The 20,622-nt window shown below is 44.5% G+C and overlaps 2 protein-coding genes across 2 annotated transcripts in view; both read left to right on the top strand.

Annotated features, from left to right (window-relative positions):
- Positions 1-9,139, top strand: part of FNDC3A (fibronectin type III domain containing 3A) — a 144,527-nt gene extending 135,388 nt beyond the window's left edge. The window contains 1 exon segment of the mRNA XM_043578439.1: positions 6,615-9,139. Within this exon segment, the coding sequence (XP_043434374.1) occupies positions 6,615-6,929 (315 nt within the window). The 3' untranslated portion in view covers positions 6,930-9,139.
- Positions 9,140-15,553: 6,414 nt separating this feature from the next.
- Positions 15,554-20,098, top strand: MLNR (motilin receptor). The gene is made up of 2 exons (XM_043578645.1): positions 15,554-16,457; positions 17,197-20,098. The coding sequence occupies exons 1-2, from the start codon at positions 15,554-15,556 to the stop codon at positions 17,583-17,585; spliced, it is 1,293 nt and encodes a 430-aa protein (XP_043434580.1). The 3' UTR covers positions 17,586-20,098.
- Positions 20,099-20,622: the final 524 nt, after the last annotated feature.

The raw sequence follows: 20,622 nt of genomic DNA, 5'->3' as shown, positions 1-20,622 counted from the left end.
CAAACTCAACAAGCCGTAAGATCATGACCTGGGCCGAAGTCCAGCGCTTAATTGACTGAGCTACCCACGTGCCCTTAGAAGTGCAGTTTCTTAAGTGAAATTACAAAAGGCTCCACAGAGTCAGATTAAATTTGGCATATGATTGTTTTTCTTTATTAAGCCATCTGCAATTGACATTATAATCAGATTTGAATATAATTTACAGATAAGCAGGTTTCCTTCCAAGGAGGAAGCAAAATTAATATTACAAAAATGTAATTGCATTATATTTTTAAAGGAAATAGGGACCTCAGATTTGAGTAGTATATGAATTTTAATAAACATACCACTACATGAAACAGCAATACTAATTCTAATTTAACTTAAAAGCTAAATCAATCCTGTCATCACTTTCACTTACTTTAGATTGTAAGCATGCTATAAAACTTAAAATACTGATTTCCTTAGAACATCATCATATATATGCTTCTCTGAATCTCTTAAATGTTGATTGGCAAGTTATACTCCAAAAGTTTGAAGGGTTTTTTAAGAATTCAGGTTCATTCATGGAATTTAATATTTTACATAAAATTTATTTGATAATCAATACGTATGAATTAAATACTATGTTTAAAGAATTATGGGGGGTGGTTATGGTATTATTAATAGGTTACTGTTTTGATTTTAAGAAAGTTGTTTAGAATATAACAAGCAAGCAAAAATTTTATAGTCATGACATTTTACATAGCCAAACAAATAAAAGGTCATGACAAAGATAAAACCTATTTTACAAAAAGGAATGATTTATTCCACCTGGACTTCTGGAATATTTTCTAAAAGGAGTGCCATTTAAGTAAGAGGAGGCATGGCGGCACTGGTGAGCTTAGAAGGAACCATGAACTTAAGTGTGACTTGAGTAAGACTCAAGAATGGAGTATGTGGCTAAAGAGGCCAGGTCCTGGTGGGTCTTATTCCACAGCAGTAGGAACAGCTGATGTTTTTAAGAAGGGATTATTATTTATAAGTTGCGGGTTGAGTTTCTAAATGAGCCTATAAAAAATCTTTTTAACCTATAATATTGCTGGGATTGGGGGTCTAGAAGCAAATTCGCCTGGCGGCAGCAAGTACTTATGATGCTGGGCTAAACTTAAAAGTTTGGGACAAAGAAGGGAAGAATAGAAACACATTGATTTTGTTGTATTCTTCCCTTTCTTCATCCTTCTTTGATCAGCTTTAAGAAAACCCTTTGCTGCCTTCTTGCTACTCGGTGCCCCTTTCTGTAGGACCTCACCTAAAACTGCCCCGTTCTCTACAATACACTCTCCCTCTGACTCGTGCCTCCATGTCTGACACACATCATAACTCCCATATACACAGGGTAGCTGACCTTAGTGGCATTAGGAGAAAAACTATTTGCTTGGGAAGATTCATGCCAAAGGCAAGTATCTACGGGTTCTGTAATCCCCTCAGAGGTGTATACATTTTTAAAAGCAAGTAAGTGCTCTTTTACCAAAATGACATTTCGAGTAGTATAAAAGATGAATTAAAAAATACTGGGGGAAAATAGAGTCACTTTCACAACAGATCAACCAACCTGGGAGTCTGTACCTAAGACACTTTTGTGTCACAGCTCATTATGTTGCAAGTACCAGGAAAACCAACTCAGACTGGTGCAATCAAGTGTAAATCCTCTGAGGGAGATGCCTGAAGGTAAGCAGGCTTCAGGATTCTGTGATTCAGAAGCTCAATGAAGTTGTCAGGGGCATGGTTTTTCTCATAGTCTTCAGTGGCTGCCCGTAGCCATAAGGAACTTACTGTCCCTCATTCACATTCAGGGAAAAGAAAGCACTTAGATTGCAAAGCCATTCCTGAATGAATGACTGTTTCAGGGTTTAAGCCAACCAGAGGCCTGCTCTGGAGTTAATGAGGCCAGCTTCTCCCAATACATGGATTGGATAAGGGAGAGTTTGATACCCCATCAAAAATGTTGGTAGTGTTGGGAGAATGGATGCTGTGACAGTGGCCTGTTGGATTCTGTACAACTTCTTTTATTCTTTAACTTCTGAACTTACATTCCCAAAAACTGCTCCTCAGAGTGGCATACAGACCTCATGAACCTGAATGTCATAAGAGCTGGGACCGTGATTGTTTTCCTTTTTTGTTGTTGTTTGTTTGTTTGTTTAAGTTCTAAGTGGTACTTAAGCACAATAAACTTAACTGCTCTGGAATCTCCAAGTTCACTTGGAGCAATAAGAGAGGGGAAGGATACAGACAAGAGCTATGTGGCTGTCTACATTCATTAGTTTTAAGGGGTTTTTACTGTTCTCTTTATGTATTGATCACTACGAAATAAGTATCTGCAATAGTATATTAACAGATTGCAGAGGGTGACATGACAATATGTAACAAATTACATGGCAACATATGCCTTACTATGTGTCATAAGGAATAATCACTTTTAAATGTAATCAAATGTGTAATAACCATAAGGAAAGGTTTAAACAAGCCTGTACTTGGCCTAAAAACAATGTATTATTAAAATCATTGTCTAATACTAACTGCTATAAATAATATATACTGTGCATATTACTCAGGATAAAATCAGATTGTGGATGTGTAACATCCACAAAAAGTTGAAATAGTTAAACAGATTGTTCCTTTATAATGATAACTTCAGAAGTGGTTATCTTTGATAGTAAAAATGTTCACTCATCCTTAAAAGATAACAAAGGACTGGGGTACCTGGGTGGCTTAGTTGGTTGAGCGTCCGACTTTGGCCCAGGTCATGATCTCACAGCTTGTGAGTTCGAGCCGCGTGTCAGGGTCTGTACTAACAGCTCAGAGCCTGGAGCCTCCTTCAGATTCTGTGTCTCCCTCTCTCTCTGCCCCTCCCCTGCTATGCTCTGTCTCTCCTGTCTCAAAAATAAACATTAAAAAATTAAAAAAATAACAAAGGACTATTTTATATTTTTGTATGAGTACTTGGTGAATTCATCTAGCCAACCAAATAGGCTTTTAGAATGTAGATATGGAGAGAAACTGGTTTCATTTTTATTGGCCCCTGTTCTACAATTGTTATTTTCTTCATGCTGTGACATATTCACAAAGCTAAAATAAGGACAAATACAAATTTATGAAAATCTAAACATTCTTTAAAAATTTTCCTGTAGGGGCGCCTGGGTGGCGCAGTCGGTTAAGCGTCCGACTTCAGCCAGGTCACGATCTCACGGTCCGTGGGTTCGAGCCCCGTGTCGGGCTCTGGGCTGATGGCTCAGAGCCTGGAGCCTGTTTCCGATTCTGTGTCTCCCTCTCTCTCTGCCCCTCCCCCATTCATGCTCTGTCTCTCTCTGTCCCAAAAATAAATAAAAAACGTTGAAAAAAAAAATTTTTTTTTAAAAAATAAAAATTTTCCTGTAAAATTCTGTTGCAATTGGCATAAGTTCTTAGCCAGCTAAACATGCACAAACATCATAAGCTTAAATTTAGTATGCATTTCTCGATTAGAATGCAAAGTGAAAACCATAATCTCTTACCTGCCATTTTAACTGTAAATCTGCGTTAATATTTGCCATACTTATCCTATAAAATGGATAGTTTATTGATAGCAAATATAAAGAACTCTTTTTTTGTTTTATTTTAACTATATGTAATTATAAGTCATCTGTGAGTAATAGCTACAGGCCAAAAATTACGAATTTTTGAGTTTTACTTGCCCTTTTCTGTTTACTAAGATCACAACAATCTTCCCTTGTCAGTAGGAACTGGGGGACTGGAAATGGTGTTTTTCATCGTAATTTTTATTTCTCAGTCTCAGACCTAACTAACCCTCCTTATCTCAAGCTTCAGTCTTGTTTTGAATAGCTTCACTTAGATATGTGAACATTTTTATAAATTAGCTTTAGCAAGTTTATCTGTTTTCTTCAGTCCTGTATCTGCAGTCACCTATAAGATGGCTCTTTGTTGGGGCGCCTGGGTGGCGCAGTCGGTTAAGCGTCCGACTTCAGCCAGGTCACGATCTCGTGGTCCGGGAGTTCGAGCCCCGCATCAGGCTCTGGGCTGATGGCTCGGAGCCTGGAGCCTGTTTCCGATTCTGTGTCTCCCTCTCTCTCTGCCCCTCCCCCGTTCATGCTCTGTCTCTCTCTGTCCCAAAAATAAATAAAAACGTTAAAAAAAAAAAAAAAAAGATGGCTCTTTGTTTAGATATCCTTCTAACATCTGAAACACAAAATTGAAAACTTGACCTCATTATCTTTCCTCCCAATCTCTCCTGTCCAAACTCTTCACTTCATCATTGTCAAAAATACTAACATAGTTTTGGTCCCAAGCTTTTTTGAACCCTTGAAAGAATTTTTTTTTTTTTTTTGCCTGCCAACTTATTCAAATAAAAATCATTTCTAAAAGTGATCCATAAAAACTATACTAACACCTCATATCCCTGTGTTTTCCATACAAGAGCCCCTATCCTGCCCAGCTCCTTCAATCCCTCATTCAGCTTCATGATTAAGAGTCCTCAAACACTGTTTAAATATCACATAGATAGATAGATAGATAGATAAGATAGATAGATAAGATAGATAGATAGATAGATAGATAGATAGATAGATAGATAGACAGACAGACAGACAGACAGATAGATAAATGCCACAGTTTCCGACTAGTGTTCTGAACATATTCCTTCCTGTCTGTCAAATCTCTTCACCTATCACCCTCATACCATTTGTTGAATTTTTTCCTGTAACTATATTACCATGCCCATTTGGAGACAAATGGAAAGTAAAGAAAATTTTAAAGACAAATAAATGCCACCCATTATATACATATGACAAATACATATTTTTTATTTTTACTATTTTGGGCTCATCGTATGTGTACTTTTTGACACTGCTTTCTAATACTGTCTTCTGATTTACTGACGTTACTCCTTTTACCACAGTCCAGACATGAACATTACTACATTTACACCCCTTGTATTGCTCATCTGCATCCTCAGAACTAATGTATATTTATCATTTTCTTTGCGTCATCATCTAAGTCTTACTTCCTTCAGTAAAAGCTCCTTTATATATTCGCAGCATCCACTGATACATTTTGACGTATACATGGTCAATAATTCACTAATCTAGCGTCCTTTACCTATTACGTGCTGGATTCCAAAGACACAAAATGAGACAAAGCTCTTACCTTGCTCCTTTGGAAGCAAATCAATACGTAAAAATTAGATTTACAACATAGATACAAATGAGGCAGGTAAAATTGCTTGAAAGAATGCTACCTCAGGTTTGGGTTGATCCAACTTACAGCCCACCAACTAGCTGGAAAAACTCAGTTGGGCAGTCACTAATGAGCCTTGGTTTTCTCATTGATAGAATGAGGGAAGGAACTCATTAGTAGAAATGATAGCTTCCATATAGTTTTTTTTTTTTTAATGCGTATTTATTTTTGAGAGAGACAGAATGCAAGCAGGGGAGGGGCAGAAAGAATGCCTGACACAGGGCTCCAACTCACGAGCTGTGAGATCCTTTTCTGACCTGAGCTGAGCTGAAGTCAGATGCTTAACCAACTGAGCCACCCAGGGACCCCCGATAGTTTCCATATATTGAACATGTGCTATGTGCTGGGCACTGTGCTAAGTGCTTTCACAAATACTTGTTTCATTCTTATAATTACCATACAAGATAATAATATGCTTACTGTACTAAGGTAACTGGTCTAAGATCACATAGAGTGTGAAGTAGCAAAACAGTGCTTGGACCCAGGGGTGATCAATTCCAGTAGATAACACTCTGAATCATTAGCACACTCTTGAAAATCCATGGCATTCTATTCTTGTTCTTTCCTTTCTAAGGGGTGGTCAGAGGAGTTGAGTTTTAACATCCAATTCTGTGTTTGTAAGTGATTTCTTAAAGTTTATGAAATAATTTGCCATAGACACCTATAGAAAGTTCCCCTTATTCATTCATTCATCGTTTCAGCAAATGTTTGAAATTGACAGAAACCACTTTTGCAAAGATCTAATGAAGGAGCATGGTTTCTCCTTTCATGGAATGGTTTCACAAAAGTTTGACTTCTTACAGTTGAAGAAACTAGGGGAATGCCTGTGGGCTGAATTAGCTTGTTCTGTAGCTACTTTGGAGGCAAATCTCTCCTTAACTGGTCTGTAAGTTCTGTGAGGATGGATGTCACATCCTCACTTTTCCAGTTTCTCTTGCCCTTAAACGGTGGATAAGCTCTTTAATGTAAAGTTAGGTATTTTTTAAATGTCATTAAAAAGTTTAAAGGAGTGGCATTTCACTAGCTTTCATGTCAGAAATACTTCTAGGGGCGCCTGGGTGGCGCATTCGGTTAAGCGTCCGACTTCAGCCAGGTCACGATCTCGCGGTCCGGGAGTTGGAGCCCCGCGTCAGGCTCTGGGCTGATGGCTCAGAGCCTGGAGCCTGTTTCCGATTCTGTGTCTCCCTCTCTCTCTGCCCCTCCCCCGTTCATGCTCTGTCTCTCTCTGTCCCAAAAATAAATAAACGTTGAAAAAAAAAAAATTATAAAAAAAAAAAAAGAAATACTTCTAAAACTAGCCAGTTGTAAAATGGGTTTTCTGCCTAGTCTTCACACATAATCCTTCTTTACCATCTTATTAACAGATTTACAAAGGTCCCGACTCTTCATTCCGGTATTCAAGCCTTCAGCTGAACTGTGAATATCGTTTCCGTGTGTGTGCCATTCGCCAGTGCCAAGACCCTGTGGGGCATCAGGACCTAGTAGGTCCCTACAGCACAACAGTGCTCTTCACCTCTCAGAGGACTGACCCACCAGCCAGCACCGACAGAGACACTGTGGAGAGCACGAGGACCCGGCGGGCGCTGAGTGATGAGCAATGTGCCGCAGTCATCCTCGTGCTGTTTGCTTTCTTTTCCATTTTGATTGCCTTTATCATTCAGTACTTTGTAATCAAGTGAAAATATAACTTTATTTTTTAATACTGTATTACATTTTATTTTGTCATGTACTAAAATTATTTCTGTATTGCTTTTACAAAAACAGTGGCATTTAGCACTGGCATTGAGACTATAATACATCATTTTTTGCCATTTTCAATGCTTATATCATTAGGTAGAGGCTGGCACCTTATTAGAATGCAAGCCACAGAAATAGCAATTTTTGGTTTTTTGGTTGGGACTTTTTTCTTTCCTTTTTTTTCTTTTTTCTTTTTTTTTTTTTACATGCCTTCTTGTAAAACATATTTTCTAAGAGGCAACAATATATAATTGGTATATTGACCAGTCAGCATGAGTGTAACAGTGACAACCTGATCTGTTTGTTTTAAAGATATTACCTAGTGAAAAATTCAAAATGATGAAAATTTACACTAACATGCTATAAAAAAAAATGTTAAAGTCTGATGCTGTGAAAGCAATCTAGTGCTATATTTCTACCTCCTCATTTGTCTTAATTATTTGGTAAGTGGGATTATGATGAATAACTGGAGGGGCTTAGCAGACAAAAACTGGATGAAAGAATATGCATGAAAAAAAGAAACTTCTTGTTTGATAAATGTGGAGTTCTTCATTACAAGTATATATTCATGAATTCACAGATAAGTCACTTAAAGAAAGCACAGACAGTTTACTTGGCCTAAAAATATTTTAATGTTTACTTAAAAAGCACCTCTTCAAGTCTTGAGAACATGGAAGAGAACAGAGGGCTTATAGATACTTTTTAAAAAGTAATCATACTCAACTCTGAAATTTCAAACCTACTTAATTTGGTTTTTGTGAGCCTTTGAACTATATGTGTGTGTATAAGGACATACGCACGTACATATACGGCATATATGTAAACTATACATACCAAGTGTAAAAATACACACCCACACACACACTCACTCACTCCATGTATCTGGTACAGGCTAATTTTGAAGAACTCCCATAAGTTTTGCTGCTTCTCCCATAACTACTGCCATCACCATCAGAATTCATAATCAAACCTAACCTTTTTGTTTGGGGCACCAAATCTGAAGACAAAATTAATTTGCACCAGTAAACTTCAAGCTGCTTTCTTTCTTGAAAAACTAATGTTTAATGTAATGTCTGTCTGGATACTGTTCCAAATTGTTGATTGCATGTGGTTAATGTTGCATTAGAGCACTTTGCAATTGCATAATTCATTAATGTTTTGTGAGCTTGCATTTGTGAGTTATTGGATGATCAGATTGAATTTTGTCAAGTATCACGTTGTACATCTTGCATAGATGTCAATGACTGCCAGTAATAATAGTTTGTAATGAAACTATCTAAAATTCTTGTTTTATCACATCTGTTATCTGTAAAACACTTGTAACTAGCCTTTTTAATTTATTATTTGAATTTTAGGATAGTGAATCACTAATTTTTAGTTGCTGAGGGTAGCATTTTAGTGATTACTAAGCACTTCTGTCAGTCTTTGAAAACAGGACCTATGTTTTGTGCTTTGAAGATCTCTGAAGAATTTCTCTTATATTAGAAATGGGCATGTATTGTAATTGTTTTATGTCAAATGATCTGTGCTGTAGAAAAAACATTAACCTTTGTTCAAAAAAGAAATGGATAAACTTGGCCTTTCCAAGTGTTAAGAATGATCTGTCACTATAATATACTGTATGTTTACATTTTATTTAAATTTAATCTCATGTATAGGCTAACTTTCCCCCAAAACAACAGTGATTGCGATTATTTTCTAGAAACTTCTTAAAAGTGCCACATTTGGCAGTACAAATGAGTTTGAGTGTAATAGCCCAGAGATTTCTATATAGTTGAATGTCTAAAATGGTAAAATATGCCACTGTGGCAGTTACAGTGGCTTATGTTTTTCATAGTAACTCAAATGAACTCCTATTTTTGATAGTAAATGTCATTTAATAGTGTACTTGCCATTTGAGCCTCGCTGCAAAATCAGTGCAGAGGAGAAAACAATTTTTAATGTAATCTTGATTTTACCTCATATACTGTACATTCCAAAAACTCTAAACTTTTTAAAGATTATAGATACACTACCAAACATATCACCTTAAAATTGTATAAGGTTGAACTTCATACAAATGAAAAAATATAATCTCATAAAAATACATAACTATGTAGCAAAAGTGTCTTTAAAATCCATGGAAAATAAAAGTTGTATCATTCTTTTTTGAGATATGTTTATTGTATTCATAAACACTCATTACTTGCCGCTGCTTTCAGAGAAAGAAATGTTAAGATCTCCCTTCTTGCAATGGTCTTACAACAGATTTTTTGTTTTGTTTTTAGCAGTATTCAACTCTTCAGCATGAGAAAACCCCCATATTCAAGAAGGTAACATCCAGTAGATTAAAGAATACAATTAGAAGCTTTATCCTAGTGACTTGATTTCGTGCAAATCTCTAGATATCTTGCTTCCTTTACATATATAAGTAAAGATGGCTCTGAGGTAAAGTTCTCATTGGAAAGGAAATCTCTGACCTTTCCATGCCTTTCCTGCATTCTTTGTCTATTTCCTAGTACCTTCTTTCTCCCACCTCCAGGGGCCTAGCACCTTCCTCATACTGGCACTGTTATGTGCCCCCAGGTCTTCCTCCACCAGGGAGTTCAACATGCCCACCTACAATACCATGCCAGAAAGCTCAACTCATGCCTGAGAATTCTTGCACGTGCCTGAAAATTCTGTGTACCCTCTTACTTATCCCCTGTTAAAATTTCCATCCACAAATCTCAAATGGGGATGAACCTTTTTTTTAAGCTTTTATTTAAATTTCAGGGTTGCCTGGGTGGCTCAGTCGATTGAGATCTGACTTTGGCTCAGGTCATGATCTCATGGTTCATGGGTTCGAGCCCCACATCGGGCTCTGTGCTGACAGCTCAGAGCCTGGAGCCTGCTTTGGATTCTGTGTCTCCCTCTCTCTTTGCCCCTCCCCCACTCGCACTCTGTCTCCAATATTTTTTTAAAAATTAATTTCAATTAGTTAACATGCAGTGTAATAGTTTCAGGTAGACAACACAGGGATTCAACACTTCATACATCACTTGGTGCTCACATGTGCACTCCTTAATCCGTACCATCTGTCTAACTCTGGTAACCATCAGTTCTCTAGTTGAGAGTCTGTCTTGGTTTGCCTCCCTTTTTTTTTCTCATCTTTGCAGGTACCACAAGTTTAAAATGTTAGGCTGGGGAAGAGTGATTTTGAATATAGGGACATCACTTCACAAAGGCAACTAAGTATGAATCCAGCCTTGAGAAGACTGATACTGATTAACAGTGTTGCATGTCTTTTTTTTTTCCTGTGGTTTGGAAAAGGAATTTTATACATCATGTTCGAACTCCATGGGTCACATGATGGTCCTCACCATAAACATTCTCTGTAGGAAGATCTCCTGTGTGTGGTGGCTTAATCAGACAGATTACAGATGAAATGATTCTCCAAAACCTAAAACCAGTCATTCTGTAACCTAACCATCTACCATCAGTATAGGTGATGAGAATGCCTCATATTTTTAAGAGCTTTTCAAATATTCTGTTTTCATGTACACTTTTTAAGATAATGTACATACCCTCAAGAGTATCCCTTTATCTACTCATGGATCATTCTCTCCCTGACACTCTTAAAGGAGAGAAAAATACAATTAAAAAGCAAAGTGCAGAATAATGCAAGCACTCCAGTCAGGGGTCCCACTCTTCAAGTCTTCTGCGTCCAGGCACCAGACAGGTGACTGAATGAGACTTCAGGAGATGCCAGCCCCTAGCTGTCAAGCCACTCCCAGCTTTTGGATCTTTGCAGCTGAGGTCTCAGACATCATGGAACAAAGACAAGCCATCCCTGAATTCCTGACCCACAGAATTAGCACGATAAAATGGTTGTCTAAAGCCACTGAGTGGCCAGAAATTTTGTTATATGGTAATAGTTACTGGACCACATAGTTTGAATGCCAAAACAAAATCCTTGGCCAAATATTGGTTCTCCTCCTTCAGGGCACGCCCCCACCCCAACCCCCATACCGCTGAGGTTGGAAGAGGCCAGGTGACTTCTGGCCAATGAAACAGAAGCAGAAAAGACATTCACCTCTGTATTCATCAGGGTTCAGTCAGGAGAACAGATGCTGCACTAGGTATTTAATAAGGATCATTTAACATTGGGCATCCGTGTAACAAGTGTTAGAGGACTGTAAAAGCAAACAGGTGACACAGAGGTAATAACTGCTGGGAAAAGCTGCCACTCTTTAGGCTGGAGGCAAAGGGAAGATGTTGAGGGTATCAGAACCTACGAGGTTAGAGGAGGAGCCCCCAGGAAATGGGAGCCAGACCTCTGAGGAGGAGCGGCTGCCTGACTGCTGCTGGCGGGGCTTCTGCTTGTGTCCAAAGGAGCTGGAGACTGAAGCCAGTGCTGCTGGCAGGACACAGAGCCATTGTGCGATGACACTGAAAGAAACTGGAACAGGAAGGAGCAAGTGTCTTCTTCCCCTGCCCTCCGGCCCCTCTGCTGACAAGCCTAACAGGGAGCAGGTGGGCCAAGGAGATGAATAGTTTACAGGACCCCAGGAGGGTGGATTTGGAGCCCGGACACTGCAGCTTACAGCTGGCACAGTCACTTTCAGGCAGAAGCATTTCATTTTCTCTCTTCCCCTGCCTTAGAGACGATGGGAGCATCATATGGAGAGGCCATATGACTGAAGCAGCCTAGAACAGTGAGCCACCAAATAGAGGTAACACCTCTAGACTGTCCCCCACACTCGAGACAGGCTCTTGGAGAGCAAGAAACAAATGTGTGAGATGTCAGGGCACTGGTCTTTGGAGGCTGTTAATTCAGGCAGCATAACGTGTCCTGCACTGACCACGCACCCCACCTGCCCCTTTATAGTGGGCCCACCCCCAGCGACCTGCGCTGGCGCAAGAGGCTGTAGCAGGGGGACAGGTCTCCCATGAGGCAACAGTCTGCTTGCTCACTATGCCTCAACCCGATGTGTCGGGGTCTCAGGGAGCTAACGAGTTCTGAGGGCATCAGAGACAACACACACATCCCACTGAAGGGCTTGGGAAACCTGACCTAGAAATAGCAACATTTTGCCCTGGAAAGGCAAATGGATTAGGCTTTCAACAGAAAGCGATGGAAGGAGAACTAAGAGCAGGGGCACAGGTGTGGCGTCAGAAAGCATGCGATTTGACCAAAGAAAGAAGAAGATAGGGGCTCATCTGGATCCAAGGGACTCCTCTTTCGTTATTACTGTGATTAATAATAACTAATGGTAATAGAGAGATTGCGACATGCCAGACACTGGGCTAAGGCTTTATATTTTCTTGCTGGAACAACTCAATGAAGTGGTCCCAGTACTGCCACCCCTATTTACAGATGAGGAGTCGGAGGCTCAGAGGTACTAAGTAACTTGCCCCGGTTCACCCTCTAGGTGGTGGTCTCTACCCCCCGAGTGGTGAGCTCTGACCCTAGTTTGCACACCCTCCATCTCTCAGCAAGGTTCCCTGAGGAAAGCCCTCACACTGCCCCCTGCACAGAATATCTTCCCCAAAGTTAGACTTCCTTCTATCTCTATTCCATTCCCTGGAAACAGAGTAAGAACATTCATATTCCTAATTCCTAAGACAGAAAGTTATGCCTCTTCAGCCCCCAAGAGGTAAAAACAGCCAGCGATAACAACTCCGTCCCCCTAGAAGATGAATATAGGGATGAGGGTGCCCAGAAATGTTTCCTTGTTACTTTAGGTGAGTATTCCTTATTGTAGGACATGGCCACTGTGGGGCATTCTGACTGGGCCCAACTGAGCCGTGAAGGGCAGCTGGTGTTTTGAAAAAACTGGAAGAAGGGAAGGCAGGAGAAGAGTACTCAGAGGTAGTGCTTGTAGGTTTTCCCAGATGTTGCAATTCAAAGCAGTTGCATCATAAACAATGTTTATAGTTTCCCCTTAACATGTTGAGGTTTTTGCTATTACGTGGGCCACAGACAGAAACACGTGGCTTATGTGTCACCACCTCCTTAGCTTTGAGGGTAGTACGACACTTCAAGTAGGGGCTGCTTAGCTCTCTAAGTCCGGATGTGGCATCATTGAGACAGCTAGGTGTGCTCCTGTGGCTGATGGATGCAGAAGATGCCACCAACCACAGCATGGCAGACAGAGCATGGCAAGGGGAGTCTAACTGGGCCCAGAGGGAGCTGCTGCATCATGGGAGCCAGAATGGTCATTCTTGACCAGGGACTGTCGACTGGGGCTGAGAAAGGGGTACTGGAATCTCCAGGAGGGTTTTCCCCAAGTCCCATACCTTCTTCCTAGTCACCCTTCACAGGGACTTGCTCCCTCTCCACCACCGCCCTTGATAATCATCACCATGGTGAGCCTGTCTCTCTTGAGAAACAAGGACCAAGAGAAAATGGCTACAGCAACAGTCACAGCATGATAGGAATGTGTGCAGCCCACAAAGTCACGCTTTCATGTGCCCCGCCATGTCCCTGCTGTGTCAAGAGAAATGAGGATGGCCAAGGAAACATGAAGAGCCCCGTCAGGGGTGGTGAATTTCAAGTGAAACAACTCAACGGCACTTTGGGGGTGGGCATGGAGTAGGCAGAGGATTCGATTTAACCAGGACTGTGGTTGTGTTCTTGTCATGGAGACGTGCACGACAACAGGGAAGAGAGCACAGGAGTTGAGGGTGTAAGCCCGGGAGTGATTAGGATTGCTCGTGGAGTCTAAATTGGGTCAAGGAGGGAAGTGAGGACTTGAGGCAAGTGGGGGACAAGGAAAGGGTAGGAGGGGCAACCTACTGGAGGTCCCGGTGTGGCTGGAGGATTGCAAGAGTTGAGGTATCAGAGAAAGGGAGAAAGCTAGAAAGCTAGAAAGCCAGGGGTGGAGTTCAGAAAGCAGATGACTGACACTGAGATGGAGGAGGTCCTGGTGATGCTCGGGTGTGAGGGATGTCCACAGGAGCCACTGCCTGGAATGCACTAGAAGACCAGCTCATCCATAGTAGGGAGTGACAGACGCATTGCAAGACTCCTGTGTGTGGTGTGATTTTTATCAGGAGGAGTGCTTGAGAGTGAGGGTCAGGCACCAAAATCTTCAAGAATGAGGGTGAGCGATGGGGGAGGGGGCTGGAAAAGGCAGAGTCAGAGAAAGTTAGATATAGAGACAGGTGTCAGGGCGGCTGGGAACAGCAGTGATGCACAAGGTGACAGGTTCCCCTCCTCTAAGCCAGCAGGGGAAACGTGTCCCTAGGGCAAAGCCAAGTGCCAGTTGAAGTGAAGTTCCAAGTTCCAGAAAGGAGAAGTAAACCTTGGGAGAAGAAACTGAAAATTTTAAACCACAGAAGGATGGGTGGGAAAACTGCTAGCCATGTATCCATCCACACAGAGATGCAGAACTCAGCAGAAAAGGTCCAGAGCAATCTATGATGCTTTGGGGACTAAAGGGTTCCAAAGACCCAAGGGGGTGGAGCTGGACAGGGGTAGAGCTGATTTGGTGGCACATCAGGCCCGCAGGCTCTGGAATCAGGCTGACCACAGTCCAAATCCCCATCCTGCCTCTTGCTACCTGTGTGATCTCAGTGAGTCCCACTTTGCTCAGGGATAAAATGAGCTCCCACAGACATGAGGGTTAAATAGAAAGCAAGGGGCCAAACACATCCTAAACACTCAATGTGCATCACTATTGTCATTAATACCACCACGCACCGACTTGTGCATCAGCTGTAGTCTCTTCCCCAGAATTTTAATTCTTCCTAGTGTTGGCAAATACTCTGCTTTTTGGTTTATAAAATATTTTGTACATAGGAACAACACAACGCATTTAAGCATTCAAATATACATGTAATACTTAACCCTTGTTCTTTGAAACCAGTAGACATGGTCACGCCCACCGATTTCAGGGTTTTAAGGGATGGGTGAAGTGATCTGGTCAACTCCCTCCATCCCTACTCCAACACTTACAGAATAGGAGACCTGGGCTGAGCGAGGCTGGGACTGGCCCAAGATCATTCGGTTGTAGACGCACAACTAGAACCCAGGAGGGACTCTAGATTCTGTTCTAAACTCCTCTCCTGTTACTTAGTATTGAGGCAGCCTTTCCTAACCGCCTGAACACAGCCACCAGCCGAGGGCCCTAAGAAGGTCCCCCTCTGTACTCCAGTGACCAAAGCGCCCGCGTTCCGCTGGGGTCAGTAACCCACCTCACCGGGGTTCCGCAACCGCTTCCCCGGATGGGACAGGACTCGTGCGCCGTGGCCGCCTCCCGTGTTCCAGTCGGTGGGGAGGGAAGCTCCCTGGCACGCGTCGGGCAGAGAGGGCGCGGGCGGGGGGCGGGGGGCGGGAGTAGGGCGGGCGGTCGCCGGGGGCGGAGACTGCGCGCCGCCCGCTAGGGAGGGCCTCAAAGCGGACCCTGCAAAGTCGCGGCCCCGCGCGCGAGGCCGCAGAGCTCGGGCAGCGCGGGCAGGGGCCGGTGAGCCGCTGCGTGCGGGCTGCCCGAGGAAGCGCCTCGCTAGCGGGGCCCTGCGGCGAGCCCCCGGGGCAGCCGGAGGTGCGGCGGCGCAGAAGGGCGCCGAGCGCGTCAGTGCGCCCTGCCGGCGCGGCGCGTCCATGGGCAGCCCCTGGAACAGCAGCGCCGGCGCGGACGGCGCGGACGGCGCGGACGGCGCGCTGCTGCCGTGCGACGAGCGCCTCTGCTCGCCCTTCCCCCTGGAGGCGCTGGTGCCTGTGACCGCCGTGTGCCTGGGCCTGTTCGCCGTCGGGGTGAGCGGCAACGTGGTGACGGTGCTGCTGATCGGGCGCTACCGGGACATGCGGACCACCACCAACCTGTACCTGGGCAGCATGGCCGTATCCGACCTGCTCATCCTGCTCGGGCTCCCCTTCGACCTGTACCGCCTCTGGCGCTCGCGGCCCTGGGTGTTCGGGCAGCTGCTCTGCCGCCTCTCGCTCTACCTGGGCGAGGGCTGCACCTACGCCACGCTGCTGCACATGACGGCGCTCAGCGTCGAGCGCTACCTCGCCATCTGCCGCCCGCTCCGTGCCCGCGTCCTCGTCACCCGGCGCCGCGTCCGCGCCCTCATCGCCGCGCTCTGGGCGGTGGCGCTGCTCTCCGCCGGGCCCTTCTTCTTCCTGGTGGGCGTCGAGCAGGACCCCGGCCTCGACGCGGGCCCGGACCTAAACGGCAGCGCCCCGCTCACGCCCTCGCCCCGCACCTCGCCGCCACCGTCGCACCCCGGGTCCTCGCGAGCGCCACCGCTGTCCCCCCCGTCGGGGCTCGAGGCCGCGGCGGCCGCGGCTCTGTTCAGCCGCGAGTGCCGGCCCAGCCCGGCTCAGCTAGGCGCGCTTCGCGTCATGCTTTGGGTCACCACCGCCTACTTCTTCCTGCCCTTTCTGTGCCTCAGCGTCCTCTACGGGCTCATCGGCCGGGAGCTGTGGAGGAGCCGGGGGCCGCTACGAGGCCCGGCCGCTTCCGGGCGCGAGAAGGGCCACCGGCAGACGGTCCGCGTCCTGCGTAAGTGGCGCCACGTCTGTTCCAAACACACCAACCCACGGTCCGGGCTGCGTCCCCTTCCCCTGGTGTCCCAGCTCCTCTTGTAGTTACAATTCCTTGTGTCATTCCTGTCTCCAGAGAAAACCGTCTCCAGTCCTCCAAGAGCTCTGGGTAACCCCAGGATGCCCCCGAGGGTGGGATGCCTGGGTCAGCTAAGCCGAAATGATTTTCCAAAGCCGCTGGATCAGTGAGCTGCGCTGATCAGGATGGGTAAACCAACCGCCGGCCTCTGTTAGATGCGGCAGATGTGGATTATTCACAGTACCCTTGAGAAGACGAGGCAGATCACATGAAGCTAATTTTTTTTAACTTAACGTTCAGTTATCCTGAAGGCTAAAGTGAACCATACCCATATCAAAAAACCAAAGATTGTGCAGACCTGTTGCAGAATTCTTTCCAAAGGAGTACAGAGAACATGTCTCTGAAGTAGGTTTGTGGAAGGAAGCCTGCCAGAACAGCTTGTTAGTAGAAATTTCTCCTTCTGGTTTATGTCCAGCCTTGATAACACATATATGCAGTTTTAAAGCAAATATCGATGCTGTCCGCAGCCTGGTAGTTTTTCCGGGGTAGGGATTTGGCTAGGTATAAGTTGTGTCTAATTTGTTTTGCTGTTACTTATTACTTGAGATGGAATCTTAGGGGACCCTCGTTTGTTTTCGGATGCTTTAGCTAATTCTGGTGCCCGTGTCTTGTTTTGCAGTGGTGGTGGTTCTGGCATTTATAGTGTGCTGGTTGCCTTTCCACGTTGGCAGGATCATTTACATAAATACGGAAGATTCCCGGATGATGAACTTCTCTCAGTACTTTAACATTGTTGCTTTGCAACTTTTCTATCTGAGTGCATCCATCAACCCGATCCTCTACAACCTCATTTCAAAGAAGTACAGAGCAGCGGCCTGGAAACTGCTGCTGGCTACACAGTCCAGACAGAGAAGTTTCTGCCGAAGCAGGGACACCGAGGGGGACATGGGAGGAGACGCTGCTGGCTACACAGAGACCAGCGCCAATGTACAGACGTCGTCAACCAGTACCGCCAGGCAAGTCACCTTGTCCCACAATGCTGAGACTTCAGGGAAGACAGGTCTGTAGGGAAATCAGGACTGAAGGGGGCGGGGGGTGGGGGGCGGTACTGATGCCCTCAGGAAGAGTTGGGAAGAGTCGTCAACATTCTGCAAATTGGTCAACATGTCAACATCATGTCAACAACATGTCAGCATGATGTTCGTTTTTAAAACCAAGGTATGCAATTGAACCGCCTTCCATTTTCCCCCCTCAAGGATGTTCATTTCAGACTCACGAAATCCCACATCACAAAATGTGCTCTGGGAGGTTTTCTAAGTCTTCATTCTCCTAGACTTTGGAAATAGAATTGCTCATTTTCTGGGTAATAAGAGAGATGCTGCCATGAAAATTGTCACCTCTGAGATCAGGGGTGTGTTTTGTTTTTATGTTTTGGATATACACGTAATGGTGCCTATACAAGGAACCCAGGATAATAAGAGTTTTTATTCAAGAAATTACTTAATGTCTATATAAGGTAGCAAAATTGTTTAGAAGTAAGTGAAAGAAATTCTGGGTAAAAGCCAATGTGCAGCCGCCTCACTCCTGGCTCAGAACAAATCATAGAGTTTAGGAACAACACTGTCTTTCAGAACTGCTGTTCATATGCACTGTGTTGCAACCCACTTGTCCCCAACACTGCCCATGGGGCTTGCCGGGCACCATTGCCGTGAGGTAACAAACCTGGGCACGGAAGCCTGAGAGCAGGGAGCTGCAGCAGGACTTGGCTTCTTGACAGAGTGACTACTAATGACATTTATGAAGATCTGATTTGCCTCAGCTTGGTGGGATAAGAGTTGTCATCATTCCTGTTTTACTGGTGATAGAACTGAATCTTACATTTCCCAGACAGGAACTGGTGGGTCTGAGTCCGAACTCCAATCTTTAAGATTCTTACCCACTCCCACCCTGAGAAACTGCTCTTAGTGAAAAACACAAGGGTCCACGGATGCCGTCAAGGGTGAAGGAGAATGTCTTGGGCATTCTGACCAACAGCTCTGTAACTGTTTTGTGTTTTAGTTTAAAACACAGAACTGTCTTCAGAGGGCTGCGGTTGCGGCCTCACCCAGCTCCAGGGGGCCTCGTTCACACCACAGTCTATATGAATGGCGCCCCCTGGAGGTGGGCAGGGCGCAGAGTGCTGAGTTGTAAACTACAAACGGTAAAGGGGAAAACCAGAGAGACTCTGCTCAACGTGCTGACAAAGTTCTGTCACGTTTCCATGTAATTAACTAAACACAGGGGTGCCTTCAAGTTCCCATAGAGGATGCTAACACCCTGGCCCTGCCCTCAATTGGTACAGCAGAGAAGTGTCTCTTCTACACTGTTTCTCTGAGCTAGCGGCAGAAGCACATAGTGGCCACTGGGGGCAGCAGGCCCTAAACTGTATTCTGCAGTTTTTGGTGATTATTTTCAAAAAGGACCCTGTGGTCAAATATGGTGGGAAAGCACCACATAGCTGCCCCCTCCTTGAGAGTCACCACAGCACATATCACACCAGAAGCCCCAGATTGTTGTTTCACCCAGCATTTCCTGGACTTACCACAGAGCCAACTCCCCATCCCCCCTCCTCAGGAACTCTTATGAAATCTGGTGGCCTGAGCCACACTGTTGAGACAGCAGGGCTCTCACAGTGGAGGTGCCAGCCTTATGCCACTGCCTCTGCTTGGGAGCACTAAGTAGGGACGTGCCGGTCCTGCCACACAGTCTTTCCGTGCATGTGAGTGTCTCTTTCGGGCAGTCAGACCAGGCCTCTTCCCTATGGAAGATCATGGTTAAGAACTTTACTGATATTTTAAGTGTAAAATGTTACAGATACGGAAGCAAAGGCCTCTCCTTTGAGCTTTTTTCATCAGATTAGAGAGAGGAGGGATTTACATCACACTTTCCTGTGACCCAAGTGTGTTCCCAGGCATGGCAGCGAGGAGGATCCCCCTTCTTTTGTCCGTGGACCCTGGGATGGAATGTCTGAGGCCCATCTCTCCTGCGGACCACTGTTTGCTTGTTTTTGAAATGCTTGTCTCACCCATCACTAGACTGTGAAATCACTGGACTGTGTCACTTTCTTTTCTTTTCTTTTTTTTTTTTTTTTTTTTTTTTGTAGGAAGTAGTGGGGCAAGAAGAGAATAGAGGAATCAGGCCATCACTTGTAGTAAGGGTAATTATCATCTTGTGAAACTTGTTTCAATCATATAGTGGCTGGTGTCATTCCTGGTTCAGAAAATAAAATGTGTTTTTACTGTGGGTTGTGGTAAAAAAAATATGAAAAGTTGTTCTAAGATCTAAAATTGTTCTCTATCCCAGCAAAGAGTGTCCTTGTGTATTGACAATTGACTGTAACAAGAGAGGGGAGTCCTAGAAAGACCCAGGGTGGCTGGGTCAGGGATCATTGCAGAGTGTGGTTTTCACTCCTGGACCCTCCCTGGAGGCTGTTCCCCAGGGCCACTCCTGGCACCCTACACGTGCTGGTGTCCCTGCCAGTTTCTCTCGAACCTGCTCTGCTGTCTGCAAGCCACAGTGCTTTTGTTAGGTGAGGCATCAGCCTTGGGGAAGGGTTTGTGTTTCATTCATTCATTCAGGAAATATTTACTAAGATGCTAAGTGTATATGACAGCCTGGATTTAGCGTATGACAGAACACACTAGAAAGGGAAATCCATGTAATGATGGCGTCCAAATCAATCACCCTTTTAATGGCATTTTTTGTTTGAAATGTGTACGTGTGTCATCAAGACTAACCCAGGTTTAGCTCACAGGGTAACAAAATCCCTTACATCAGATGGGGCTGCAGAGTATCACATTAGTGTTACCCACAGAGACATTCCTCCCTTTTTTAAAAAATTTTTTAAAGTGTATTCATTTATTTTGAGAGACAGAGAGAGAGAGAGAGAGAGAGAATCCCAAGCAGGCTCCATACTGTTGGCCCAGAGCCTGATGCAGGGCCTGAACCCACAAACCGTGAACCACCCAGGTGCCCCATTCCTTCCTTTTCTGTATGAGACATTTCCACTTCTGAAGAAATGTTCAAAGAAGCTATTGCACAGCACCTCCTGGGAACCTAGAGTCCC

This window comes from Prionailurus bengalensis, chromosome A1, assembly GCF_016509475.1.
Source record: "Prionailurus bengalensis isolate Pbe53 chromosome A1, Fcat_Pben_1.1_paternal_pri, whole genome shotgun sequence".
In the NCBI taxonomy this organism is placed as follows: Eukaryota; Metazoa; Chordata; class Mammalia; order Carnivora; family Felidae; genus Prionailurus; species Prionailurus bengalensis.
This window is presented reverse-complemented; position numbering and strand designations above follow the sequence as displayed.

Bases quoted from the DNA above. Each gene is read 5' to 3' on its own strand.
- MLNR (XM_043578645.1), top strand. From the start codon at position 15,554: ATGGGCAGCCCCTGGAACAGCAGCGCCGGCGCGGACGGCGCGGACGGC. The intron at 16,458-17,196 runs GTAAGTGGCGCC...CTTGTTTTGCAG, and splicing joins GCAGACGGTCCGCGTCCTGC to TGGTGGTGGTTCTGGCATTT.